The following is a 14345-nucleotide window of genomic DNA, read 5'->3' as shown; positions in this document are numbered from 1 at the left end:
CTTGCAGGGCCCTAAAAGTTGAGTGCCTCCTTAAATATTGCACTCAGGGTGCCTGCTTGCCTCACCCTAGTCCTGCCCCGATTTTGAGACTGCTTCAAGTTCAGATATGTCTACAGATTCTATCCCCCTGAGAATAGTTTCAAACTACCTACCATTCATTTCCTTGCTTTACAAACTTCAGTGGCTTGCCCCAGTCTCTACAGATTACAGCTCAAAGGTGACAAATCTAGATCTTCGACTTTGGACTCTAATCCTGCAGGTACACAGGCTATGGAGTTAGATGAGCCCTAAGGAGGAATTCCCTGCCAGCCAGGGTACCATAAGCAGGATTCACACCCAGGCCTTTGGGCTCCAGAACCTCCAGTGCCCAAGCTCTCGGACCCTGCGGCCTTCCTACCAACAGCAGAGGTTAAAATTTCATCTCTGTATCACCATCAACCCCTGACCCCAGCCACTGCACAAAGCATAAGGACTGTTTAAATGCCAATGGTTAATTAGGAAAGGCTCAATCAACGCTAACTTACAACTGTTATCAGGCACACAAACAGCAAACTGAGGTAGAATCTTGCCATTCACTGTGGCTTCCCCATCTGTAATGATGTGCCAAGAAGCACAATAAAGGAGAAAAATCTAGTAGCTTCAAACTACTGAAATCTATGAACAATCAATCCCTGGCTTGCAATACTTTATCTTGAACCTGGTCTTTCTTGGCCACAGAAAAGCAAAGTTATATGGAAAGTAAGTTAAGAACAATCTTAAAAAGTCATGTATCTGGCAATCAGAGACCATTTTTTTCTTCCCTTATTTTGCCCACTCCCTAAAACCTTGTAGAAAAAGAAAGAAAAACATCCTGATTTCAGAAGGTAGCTCTCCCCATTCAACTAAGTCGCAAATGAGCGAGGAAGGTACACACTATAACCAAAAGAAGACCAAAACCAAAAACAAGGGAAAAAAAGAAAGCACACTTTTCTGGGATTGGAAAAAGAAAGGAGGGCGATCAAGACACAGGGAGCAACATTGCCACCAAGTGGTGACAGTGCCTCAAGTCACCCTCTGACATCTAACTAAACCAGCGGTTCCACTCAGGGTCACAATCAGAATGCTTTGGGTGGGTTTAAAAAGAAAGAAGAGTTCAAGCGCAGGCCCATCCCCAACCTCCTGACACAGTGAGAGCAGAGGGCCAGGTGCAGCCCATATTATAAGTCTCCCCACGTGACTGATGCACAGTGAACGCTGAGAACCATGGATCAAAACAAAGGGTCATACAGACATCAGTGTGATGCTTACAGGTTCCCGTAAAGTCCTACTTGCAGTTATTCTGCTTATACCATCCATTAAAATTTCCCAATGGTATATAAATTTTTGAAAATTTGGCCATGAACAATACAAATAAATCACAGTCACACAGCAGTTGCTACATTTTTCACAATAATATAAAATAGTCATTATAAAGATTCAGGTTATATTCCTTGGTTTTGCCATTACTATTTACATCTAATATCTAATCCAATCGACCTAACTGTATCATAAATTAGGCATATTGACACAGCCATACTCAACACAAAAACCCTTTAAACTTTAGTTTCAGTGGACTATTTACTTATACAATGGGTTTCAAATCAATAAATCTTATCTATATTAGATGGGTTTTCCTTTTTTAAACAAGACACGTAAAGCCTGAATGCTTCTATTGTTGGTGAAATCGGTAAATGCACAATGTAATCTGAAATGCTTAAATGAAAGGCATTAGACCAAGACTAAAACTGTTCCTTGGCACAGAGGTAAGTAAAAGAATTTTCCCCCATTCCACGGTTGGGAGTTACCTAAAAAATTATTTCTTAACAACAAAGAATTATTTTTTGTATGAAACACTACGAGGAAAAACTGTGGAGTATTTCTACTACCAAACATCTAAGTCAGAAGTTGATTTTCAGCATTTTTTGCAGGCCTGACAATTAGGTCTGAGCCCACAGCTAAGAAAACAAACACCTGCACACTCTCTGTGCCCTGCTGCCACCCAGGAGACAAAGCTTCCCTAAAAAACAAAGCGGCAGGAACGAGGCAGAGGCCAGATGTTTGGTTTCATTTGGCACGTTGTCAGATTCTTCTTTATCCCTATTGCCATGTGTTTTGTATCACTGCATTTTCCCCACCAGACCAACTCTTTGCTTCTCCAGGGAGCACAAATCCTCTCAAAAAATGTCACTGATGACCCAGATTTATTTGAGGTCTGACACACATGGGTGACGCCTTAGGTTATCTACAACAGCAGAGAGACACACAGGAGTCCTAAACCTAGGACCAGATGGTCTGGGCTGGATGGACCCTGGTCACTCATTCCAAGCCCTTGCCACTCACAGTGGACCAGTATCGTCAGCATCGCTGGGGAGCCCGTCAGAAACGGAGACCACCTGGACCCACCCAGACCCCCAGCCCCAGAATCTGCCTTTACCGAGATTGCCAGAGGAGTCTGAGCACAGGGCAGTCTGTGAAGTGCTGCTCCAGATCAGGACCCGGAGAAAGCCCTTTAATCCTCAGGTGTGTTCACCCTCCATCTGAGGGATGAGCGTACCTCTACCGCCTTTACCTTCAGAGCAGGCCTGTGGTGGCGATCCACAGCGGGAAGGCTTGAAAATGACCAAGGGGGGTTATCAGGAACAATAACATCTGCCCGCAGCCCGCTCTACGAGTGCAGTCTCAAACACACCCGACCTTCAGGGCTCTGCCCTGGGACAGATTTAACTGAACCCCCGTAACACCACCCTCTGTCGAGTTTATAGTTTACCAAGTACGTACCTTTCACACAGTCAGTCTCTCACAAACCTTTCACCCAAAGAACCGGTAACACAAAGGAGAGAGAATGCCTTTCCCTGGGGTTTCTGGGGCACCAGTCATAAGTGGCCACAAACTTAAAGCATCACTGAAGACTCTGCTTTAAATTTAAACCACCATGCAACTCTTAGTATTCTACTTTACGATCTACTTATGTTTGTTTTATCACAAAAATAAACTTGCCTTGCCAAGTCTCCAAGCACAAACTGGTGGCTGCCCTATTTATCACAGTTTCCCAGTGATGCGGTGATGCTGTACACCTGACCTACCAGCTGAGAAGCAGACACCCCCCCCTTTCTCCAAGGGTCACAATGGAAACCACCCTGCTAGACTCTGGTAAACTAACTTCAAGTGGGAATCCCTAGAAGAGACCAACTGGTCTCTGTTGAGTTAAAACAAACAAACAAACAAAACAGCCTGGGATTTGGGAATGTTTGCGCTTGTTCTACTAAACATTTATAAGTAAATTTCTAAATGGAAATTAACTGCCTACCAGTTAGGTCTCCAAAACATGAAATTCAGATTCTTACAGCTCAATTATTTCACAGGAATTGTGCACAGAGAAAGCCACACACCCCTGAAGAAGGGACAAGCTGACTTTGAGACAGTATCTGTGCAATCTAATCTCTCCATTTCTGTCCACACTGCCTGGCTTTGGACTTTCCTCTCTTTCACACTCTATTTAATTGGAGTCACTCCCTACTCACTAACACGTTTCTCTCTAGAATTTAGCCCATCTATGAAAACCAGAACCCCCAAATTACAGAAAATTCTATTTCTCCTTCCCTTGTATCCTTACAGCTCTGCAAACACCATGGTTTTTAAATTTCTAGTTTCCTTTATTAGTTTTTTCCAAAGAGGATGAAATGGATGGGACAGTACAAATATCCCTGTCTCACTTTTTTACCTTGAAGAAAGGTTAGACCTGTTTCACTGAAGTTTGCAGTGCCAGAATACAAATGCAAAATAGTCACAAACAGCCACTCTGAGTACCTGGAACATTTTAAAAGTTCCTTAAACGTTTAAAGGAACTGCTGAAGTGTTCCTTACAAGCAGACTTTTAAGTCCCTCATGCCACCAGCTGCAGACACCTGGGCCGCCCATGGGTCCCACCCCTGATGCAGAGCCGCACAGAGGCCTAGAGGCGCCTCTAGCAGCACACTCTCTGCCTGGGACAGCCCGGCTGACGCAGGGACCTCTGGGACCCTCAGCTGCCTGAGGATCTGGAGGTCTCACAGCTGGAGGGGAACATGCAGAAAGCATGTTGGTCCAAGTGGTCCCAGACCACAGTGGAAGGTGCTGCTCTCTGCACCCGAAGGATGGGAAGCAAACAGCGGCAGAGAATGAAGATGTCTGATTTGGGAGAAGAAAATTTAGACAGATGTTAAGGAATCAACCTCCCCCCCCGCACACTCCAGTCCCAGTGCTAACATGCAGGGAGGGGTACGATTAACTGAAGGCAAGTCCGTATGTTAAAATGCTCTGAAACATGTTGCTGCCTGGCTGGCAAGGGGACACAGGAATAGACTGAGAACAAACGCCCGACACAGGGAGGCTCCAGAGGAGGGAGCAGGCCCGCAGGGCCTATGTGCAGTTCAGCAGGAACTGCGGGGCACAGACCTACGAGCTCTGGTCCTGCCGACCAGCTCTGTGGTTTGGGGAAAGTGACTCCAGCCACTCCAAGCCTCTGCTCCCTCACCTGTGAAACTGGTGTAACAAAAATGCCAACCTTCATAAGGTTGACTGGGGATTAAAGGAAATAACCCATGTAAAGCACTTGGCAAAAATAAGGGCATGATAAGTTATTATCATTATACCAATTCAGAGTTGTAAATGCTTTTATTTTCTCTTACCTCTCTCTTTCATATGCAGAGTACCTACCACATAATTTAAAAAGTCAGGCAGCATTTCTTAAGTAAGAGCAGAAAGGACATAAGCAGGAAGAAGAGGAAGGAGGAGGGAGTTGAGAAATCACTAAGGACCAAATATTAAGCTTGTAAGAATCTGAGCAATTTACTTGCCTTCCCTTAAAAGTCATATAGCCTGTGGACTACAGGAACCTGGTGATAGAGATAATGAATAAGTAAATAACTAGAGTATGTTTCAAAGAGATAAATGCTATGGGAAAACTCAGGGTAAGATTAGGAATGTCTGATGGGGTGGGGTGCCACTTGAAATAGAGTGGCCAGTGCAGCTTCAGTGAAAAGGTGATTTTCAGCAATAATCTGAAGCAGGTGAGGGACTCAGTCACGGTTATACCAGTGGAAGAGCATTCCAGGCATGGCCATGGAATGGCATGGCCATGGCTCACACTGGCCGCCAGAGAATCAAAACCCTGGCCGATCAGCACAGCAGCTCCTCCGGGGCCCCAGCGGCAGGACGGCGCGGGCCAGCGGCTCCACGGCAACCCCTGCAGAGGGGCCGAGGCCAGAGAAGCTTCCAGCGGGAGCACCAGAAGGACTTCCACACGGGGAAGGTGACTTTATACCAGAAACGTGTGCACCACTGATAAGTCTTTCTAATCTTATGAATTCTTAAATAAAATGTCAATAAAAACATCACGCTCCCCTATCTCAATGTGTGGCAAGAGGCATAATTAATCCTATATCATAGGTGAGAAATTAGACAGCTGGTTCCAGATCATGGCTCCTAAGGGGAAAAGCCGGGATTTGGATGCAGGCACTCTGCTCCTGCTTTCAGAGGAGGTTTCCCTGAATGAGCTCTAAATTCTTTCCCAAAGTTCATCTTCGTGACCACCTCAGACCACGATGAAGAGGTCAGCTCTCTGCTTTCCTGCAAACAAGTAGGTGATCCTGGAGGGCCTGTTAGGCAGACACTGGGGTGCTATTTTTAGTACCATTTCCAGCAGGGGAGATGGACACACCAAGTCCTGGGTTCCCAGTTCCCTGGAGACCATGCCGCCCGGCCTGCAGGGTACTGGACGGATCTGCTCAGTGCTCTGACCTCTGGGGTAATAACAACTTATCCCATCTCATTCCCTGCAAACTTCTGCCCAGCTGGGTCAGAGGGCCCAGAATTCACCAAAGAACCCTGTCCATCGCAAACATTATCAATAACAATGCAACTTGGAGTTAAATATCCATTTCTTACAATATTCCCAGATTAAACCAATTAAAAAGAGAAGTTTCCTGCTTAACTTTCAAAAAGAGAATTCAGACACAAACTATGGCGTTCTTCCCCGTTCCCTTTCTACCTGCTGGGGTGACACAAGATCACATTGTCTCACGCCGCCCACAGCGCCATCTCCTTGCCCATTTTATCTTGGGGTTCTCCAGAGAATCGAGCATTTGCCAGCACTGACTAATCTTCTGACTCAGGTCCCCCAGACGCTGACCAGGAGATACCAGTGCGGGTCCCGTCTAGAAACTCACCGTACTTCCAGGAAGTATGGGAAAAGAGTGGCACCAGGGTGGGGCCTGTAGACACCAGCCATTTCCTCAGAGGCCAGAGCTCCAACCGGGAGCTGTGCATTTTACAAGCCTGCTGTTTTCTACAGCCACTACCGCAGCAACCCCTTTGGCTTAGAATTTTACAAGTTTAAAAAGGAGGGAACTAGGTTACACAATCTGGCTGTTGGACATTAGTAGGCAATCTACAACATGAAAATGAAATCTTTAAAACAAAAGTGTCTAAAATGATACAAATTGAAATAACTCAATTTACTAAAAAAAATTTTTTAATCACACTGAATGAATAAATCCAGCGCTCCTTTACACTGCTCCTGCTAGGGAACATCGGTATAGGAAGCTAAACACACCACTGCTCCAAACGCAGTAACGGTAACAAAAGTGTTACCACTTGACATGTGATATGTCTTTAGGCTTTCAAAGCACTTTCACATTTATCATTTAATGTAATTCCATGAGATGTGAAGAGCCAACACTACTGTAACCATTTTAGAACCAAAGGAACTAAGTACAAATGAAGTTCTATGATTTATATCACAAAGCGAGCTGAGCCCAAACCAGACTCTTGTTTAATTTGGCAGAGGACTCATTATCCGAATCAAATATTAAGAACTCTGGGGGAGAGAGGCGGGGAGGGAGAGAGAAGAAACAACAATGGGGGGAGGGGAGCAGGAAGGGAGGGTTCCTCCAACAGCACCTCCTCCCCCAGACAGCTGCATGGAACCTGGTCTGAACACTCTTGGGTTAGCCTTGGCTGCTTCCTAAGAGACATGAAGAAGTGTGTCGAGGGACAAGAGTGAGTCTCCACTACATGCAGTCTTGCAATCTGAGGAATTCAAGTAATCTTTGGAGGTCTGTTTTGCTGTGCTTTTATAAGGAAAAAATGTTTTCTGATTAAGGAACACTAAGGAAAATAAATATCTACTGTTGAAAGTTTATGACATCACTGGGCAGAGAAAAATCTTAATTTTACTCAGAGGAACTGCATTTAAACTCCTCTTTTACATTATAACTCAACATACAAAGGCCTAAAGATAAACTTTAGCACATCCTATACAGGCATATCTTGTTTTATTGTGCTTATTAGCTTTATTGTACTTCACAGACACTGCATTTTTTAGAAACTGAATGTCTGTGGCAACCCTGAATTGTCAGATGATGGTTAGCATTTTTTAGCAATCAAGGTTTTTTTAGGTAAGGTATGTATGTCTCTTTTAGACATAATGCTATTGCACACTTAAAAGACTACATTATAGTATCTATACTATAGTGTAAACATAACTTTTATGTGCACTGGGAAATCACAAAATTTGTGTGATTCACCTTATTGCAATATTCTTCTTATTGTGCTGGTCTGGAACCCTAACCCATAATACCTCTGAGGTCTGCCTGTATTTCTTTAGGGGGCACAAGAAGGATGAGAGAGAGTCCTCCTGTGACACCAGACTGAGTGACAGCAACTGACAAGGCACAGATCATCACAGGTGTGACCAGTAGGATAGAGGTACCTCTAAAACCACACCATGCTGAGGTAGGGTGGAAACCGACACTTCAGTTGCAGAGAGGGAAAACAGATCCGCTGGAAACAGTGATAGGCGTTGCCATTTGAGCTTCTCAACCAGGGAACTTTAAAATCAGGGGATGATTTTGACTTGAAATCTCACTTCGCCTCTTCTTCCACCAAATATGCTTTTGCTACAGATGAAACTCAAGCCAGGATCTAGCTTTACGTCGGGGGTGGGCCTTACCTTCGTGTCTGCCGGGAGATTCGCAGGCTTTCTGCGGGGTGGCCACTCGAAGGAAGATCTGCTGCCTCCACGAGTGTCTCCGTGTCTTTACGGGGGTCCCGCTGGCGTCACCAAGATGGCTGGCTTTGGACTCAAAGTCCCTAAAATTACAAGACAATGATTTATGACTGGTGAGGAGATATAAGCAGGTATCTTAGCTTGACTTTTTGTTGTTTTTTGAACAGAGCACTAAATTATAAATTATCTTTGTACCAGCAAACATAACTAGATAATCAGAGGCATCAAATCAAACTCGCAGTGGGGCAACACTCCCACAGGACTGCTTTCTGACAGGGTGCTTTTTATGGAAAGAGTAAGGTTACATGTCCTTAATTTATTTTTATGGTAAAAGATATTAAGAACTACACTCCATGGATCTTGGCTTCCAATTGGGCCTCTCTTGGTGCCACTTCAGGAAAGAGAGACGGCCTAAAGGGGGCGCTGTCACCCGGGCCACAATCTCCCCTAGTCTGTGTGAGGGGAGATTTTCTTAGCATAGGCCTGTGTCTCCAAGGATCATCACAAAAAAAAAGAAAAACATTAAATTACACAGAACCAGCAAGGGCAATAATTATGCAGTCACTTGCTAATGATGACTGTTTTAACATCTGTATGTTTTAAACTGCAAAATAAAGTATAGTTTTCAATATACATAAACACAATCACTAATTTCCTTTCTATTCACAGGACAACTAGGGGAACCCCTTGTAACTTACACCTGAATATATACCAACAACTGAACAATCATCTGAACTTAGAGATCCAACATCCTGACTGATTTACTGGCAGCCATATATGCTCATTATCCAGAAACACTTCTATCACTTAGAGACAACGGTTAAGACTTTCTTTAATTTGCTGAAAATAACAATATATTAATAAACTAATCCTAGTCAAAACTGGATAACAGGTTGACTCCACATTTTTTTAAATCACATCATCAGTAAGAAAAAATTATAAGAAAGAAGATACAATAGATCTAGCGAAAATGATTTTTTAAATGGCAAAAGTACAGATGAAAAATCCCTATATGTCTAACAATCAACACTTCTACCCAGATTGATATATCTAAATTAAACTCTACCTTTTTGTGTTCATAAAGTCAGAGGTGTTATTTTCATCTACAGGAGCCAGAAATTTTAGAAAATTTGGCACAGAGGAAGAAGAATGAAGTTTTTTCCGCAGGGCATTACGGTAGGAGATGCTGAGAGTGTGGTTGAAAAAAGAGTTTAGGATAAAGAAACACAAACACACAAAGTATAAAACATAACCTTCAAAACAGAAGAAACATTTTATAATTCTAAGGCTAAGGAAATTAAAGCGGGTAAGAAATCAAAAATAGTTTACAAATGAGATTTAACTTTCATTTTCAGTCAATAAAATTCTATTATTTTAAATGAATGGAATCAATGAACTAATTAACAAACATCAGTCCAGTTACACAAGATGAATAAATTCTAAAGATGTGCTGTGCAACATTGTGCCTACAGTTACAACACTCTGCCCATAGTTAGTAATACCGTGAACATGCAAAAAATTTAAGAGGGTAGATCTCATGTTAAGCGTTCTGACCAAAATAAAAACAAAACCACAACAATAAAAAATTCAGTCCATCATCCAAAATGACTCCTTCCTTCCAAAGTAGAAAAATAATTTTCCTAAATTAATGAGGAAGTTTCTAATATGGCACAAATCGCAATGTATATGATCAAGCACATTGCTGTTAATGTGTGTGTGTGTGTGTGTGTGTGTGTGTACACTAGCGCAGGGGAATGTGAAAATAAGTATATAAAAAATAATTTGCCATCAAGACTGTTTTCATAATAATTTTGAGGGAATTAATCAATAGTAAAATTAAGTAGATTCAAATGATAGACTGAAAATAGGAAAACCAAAACCAGACAAGCGCGTGCACACACACACACACACACACACAAGCGGTGGCCCCGGGGTCCTTGTGTAGACATTCAGCACACTCTGTCTGCGTGAGCATCCCGGGAAGACAAACGACGCTGAACTTGCCATGCGGGTGGCTCACCTCTTCGGCACAGCATTGCCACTCTGTTCTCCACTTGGGTAATGTTTGAGGTACTTAAAAAAATTGGGCGAGGAGGCGGAGGGGGTAAGACGAGGTGGAGGAGCAGGAGCTGAAGACTGACCTGAGTCACTTTTAGACTCGCCAACAGGTGGATGATTCCCACTAAATAGCAATTAGAGAGAAAGCAGGGGAGTTAAAGGGGGGGACGGCACCGCGCAAGAAACGCAGAGGACACACGGAGGAAACAGGAACTGTCACAGTTAGAGGGTACTCTCCTCTTCTGTGCCCCAATTCCTGCTGGCAAAGGCAGCTCTCAGTCAAGAGGGCACTGTGAAAGGTCCCTCTTGATCACTTCCCACGTGCCTATGTGCGCAAGAGACCCGTTTCCTCTACTCCTTTCTTAGGATCTGACGGGGGGAAATTTTTTTAAATTAAAACAAAAGCAAAGGAAAGCAAAACAAAATCCAGAGTTTTAGAAATACATCTCTCTTCAAAATGAACAATAAGCTGCCTTGAATGTCCAAGTCCCATTTCCTGTGCATAAGTGAGCAGAGAGTTCATGAGGGGGGAGCAAAGCAAAAGAGGCATGCTGGGGGGCGGGGGAGGAGGAGGAGGACGGTACCACGCCCCCTCATCACCCGCGCCCCGCAGGACCCTTTAGGAAGCTGCTTTCTTAGGGGAGAAGGGAAATGGACTGTCAGGGACTTCTCATTTCCTGCCACCTCTGGCTTGTGTGAAACAGTGGGCTTATTAGCAAGAGGACTAGAAATCTCCAGACAGGAAAAGTTCCATTATCACTAAAATGTCAGAAAAAGAGGGGTGGGAGCCAGTGCAGAGGCAGAATAAAAGGAGTGTGCGCGCAGGGTTTTAAGAAACATGACAAGAACCCACAAAGCCTCAAACAAACTATGCTTGTCTCCAAAACATCACAGAATTGAATATTAGCTTCTGAAGCATGTCCTGCTTTGGGATCACAATTATCCAGCCAAATTCCAAAGAACCATCATAACTATTTTCAATGGCGTACGGAAAACAGAGCTGAGCAGCTCTACTAGCTCGTTTGAGATCGCTAGCACGTGTCACTGCTTCACCAGCAACATCCCAACACCCACCCCCGAGTGGACTCTCCCTCATCTGTGCAGGGCCTGCACCGAGACACACGTCCTGGCTTCTGTTGTCACCAAAATCAGGCAGCAGCTGCACACAGGTGCGGCCTACTTCATCCTTCTACGGTGAGGAGTTTTAAAATATTTTTAAAGTGATTTTTTTTTTTAATTTTATTTATTTATTTATTTATTTTTTGGCTGTGTTGGGTCTTCGTTTCTGTGCGAGGGCTTTCTCTAGTTGCAGCGAGCGGGGGCCACTCTTCATCGCGGTGCGCGGGCCTGTCACTATCGCGGCCTCTCCTGTTGCGGAGCACAGGTTCCAGACGCGCAGGCTCAGTAGTTGTGGCGCACGGGCTTAGTTGCTCTGCGGCATGTGGGATCTTCCCAGACCAGGGCTCGAACCCGTGTCCCCTGCATTGGCAGGCAGATTCTCAACCACTGCGCCACCAGGGAAGCCCCTAAAGTGATTTTTAAACATAACTCTGTGTCCATTCATGGTCTCTGACACTCGGAGTCAAATTAATTGCCAAGGGACCCCAGAAGGAGGCGGGAGAACTTCTAGTACTGCTTACCCAGCTCTATAGCCAGGAAATCCCAACTGCTCACTGGAGCCCAATTATTAAAATTAGTAAATCTTGTTCGAAGAATCCAGAACTCTCACATTGGAGGAGATTTTAGAGACCACCTATTGTGTCATACAGTGTCAACTGTGTCATACAGTGAAGTGAAGTAACTTTGCCCGGGTCACAGCCGGCTTGGGACAGAGCTAGGACAGAGGCCCCGGCATCACTGCGCCTCTCGCCGGGGCCTCCAAATGAGCAGACTCACCTGACCGCTCACTCGCTACTTCCCTCCAGGCCAGAGGCAGAGCGCACGGTCAGGGCTGTCTCTCACTGTGTGAGAAGGGACCATTCTGCATCTTAGGGGCCATTTCTGCTCATCTTACCTGCTTCCTCACCGTACTTGCACTTGAACAGGTAACAAGCATCTCTTACATCTACATATTTCCCAAGGAAGGAAGACGGGAGGAACACATCACTGCTTCGAGTTTTACCTTTTTAAGCCAAGAGTGAAACCTGACTCAGGTTTCTCTTTTCACCCAACAGACATGCCTGGGATGCACATACCTGGTTAGTAACAGACATGCCCCAGCCATTTAGACAACAAATCTACATTTTCAACAAATCTTACTTTCGTTCATGAGGCGTCTCTGTGCTCACTGAGTGATACCTCACAAGTTTCCTTTGCGAGACCCCTGGAGACCCCCGTGCCGGCTGCAGAGGTTCCTGGCGTTCCACGGGGACGTGACTCAGAGTGTTGGCACGCCTTCTGAAGCCCTGCTGGGGTGAGAGCAGGGCTGGCTCTTCCGCGGGGTGGCTCTCTGAGTCACTGGACAGGTCATCCGAGGAGCCAAGGAGTCTGAAGGAGCTCTCAGAGATGGGCAAGGCCTCCTTTTCACACACAGACGGCTCCTGGCAGCAGGCAGACAGCAGATCAGACACATGGCAAGGCACTTGTGGGATTTACAGATCTCTAATTCCAGCGGTAGGAAAACATTTCAAAATGTAGGCACATCTTCTGATCGCAGTGCCATCTAGAGGCCACCAAAAGTATACGGCGATAAAGGCCCATTAAATGCCTGCTCCTCGGAGACAAAACGTTAGTGTGCAGGACAAATGGGGAAACTGTCCAAGTGCAAGTGTGAAGCACATAAATTATAACCAGTAACTGCCCTAAGCAAAGCTGAAATAGTTCTCTTTCTAGAAAAGAGAGCTCTTTACTACTGCCTATAACAAGTATAGCAAGTGCTGTGTAACTTGTCTGCACAGTTTAAACAAATCAAGTTCTTTATCTTGGCCAAGTGTGTTCATACATGTGATACCCAAATTTTATGGCTCTCTCTGAATTTGATCTAATGTTTGGATTTAACTTGGTAATCTTGAGTGTTAAAAATTACATCCTATATTATTCTTAGATATGGAAAATCTCTCTCTAGGCACTTTTTGACATGATTCAGGGCAAATCACTTAACTTCTTCCTGCACCTCAATTTCCTCATCTGTAAAAGGGTAGAGTGAAAATTTATCTCACCAGGTTTCAGAATTAAGCAAGATAATACAACTAAAAGTACTTGTCTGATGTTAAATGTTATATAAATATAAGTTATTGTCTTATTAGGCACTCAGTGAATTTCCTGAGTGGGTACTCAAATATTTGTTGAGAATCATGACAATATTTTAATATCGTAGGCTCTCAAGATGCATACTTTTTCAAAGGAATGAACTACCACCACTCATGCTTAGCACTGCACGCCCAGGATGTGGTGGGGGCCAATATATTTTTCTCAAATCAAAAAATATAAAATAACTGATGTGTATAAAATTGATGACTAATAAGAACCTGCTGTATTAAAAAAAATATATATATATATATATATATAAAATAAGAAGAAGTGTACCAGCTTGTCCCTACTGAAATTACTAGAAGGGATGAATAAATCAACATGAAAAGAGCAAAAAGGAATGAATGCATCTAATAACGGTGCACTGGAAAATCTAAATTCCATCTGTTCATTTGACCTGCAGTTGAGTGTCTCTTAGATGATAGGTATTAAGGATTTTAATTTAAAAAAATTAAATTTATGTTTATTGAGGAGAAAGATTATATACACTTAATTTTGTAGGAATTAGATTTAAAAAGCTTAATTCCCAACACATTATGAAATGTTAAACAGTAACTTAAATTTTTCATTCTTCAGGACTCTACAGTTACCAAGATTCTTTTAATTTAAGGATTTTAAAATGTGTTTAAGACAATTCATCAAGCAATCTCCATCAGGCAAACCTGTTCATCTCAACTCTCATTAACGTCCTTCCAAATTATGTGGAAGAGCTAACCCTTAGCTTCATCTAACACCTGAAAGGGCCACTGGATGTTCAGCTTCTTTGCTTCCAGATGATCAATTTATTGGAAGAGATCCAATTACATAAAAGTACACTTTTACAACAGTTTCTCAACGTCAGGATGAACAAACGATGTAAAGTGCATATAGCCACACATACAATACACACAAATAGGTTCTGAAAAGCTGCATTTCCCTTAGAATTACCCTAGAAATTCAAACCATGTGTATATTCCTAGATCTGTGATTTGAA

The 14345-nt window shown here is 43.5% G+C and overlaps 1 protein-coding gene across 8 annotated transcripts in view; it reads right to left on the bottom strand.

Moving 5' to 3' along the window:
• TBC1D1 (TBC1 domain family member 1) overlaps positions 1 to 14345 on the bottom strand; it is a 226826-nt gene that overhangs the window by 62690 nt on the left and 149791 nt on the right. For 4 of the 8 annotated variants that reach the window (XM_061192156.1, XM_061192154.1, XM_061192160.1 and 1 more), the window contains 4 exons: positions 12383 to 12663; positions 10086 to 10247; positions 9132 to 9251; positions 8009 to 8148 (listed from right to left, as the gene is read on the bottom strand). In XM_061192156.1, coding sequence (XP_061048139.1) covers positions 8009 to 8148; positions 9132 to 9251; positions 10086 to 10247; positions 12383 to 12663 — 703 coding nt within the window. The remainder of the gene's footprint in view (positions 1 to 8008; positions 8149 to 9131; positions 9252 to 10085; positions 10248 to 12382; positions 12664 to 14345) is intronic. The other 4 variants (XM_061192155.1, XM_061192157.1, XM_061192159.1 and 1 more) reach the window with 4 other exon arrangements.

This window comes from Eubalaena glacialis, chromosome 5, assembly GCF_028564815.1.
Source record: "Eubalaena glacialis isolate mEubGla1 chromosome 5, mEubGla1.1.hap2.+ XY, whole genome shotgun sequence".
NCBI lineage: Eukaryota > Metazoa > Chordata > Mammalia > Artiodactyla > Balaenidae > Eubalaena > Eubalaena glacialis.
The sequence above is the reverse complement of the archived record's forward strand: the minus strand, read 5'-3'. Positions and strand labels throughout refer to the sequence as shown.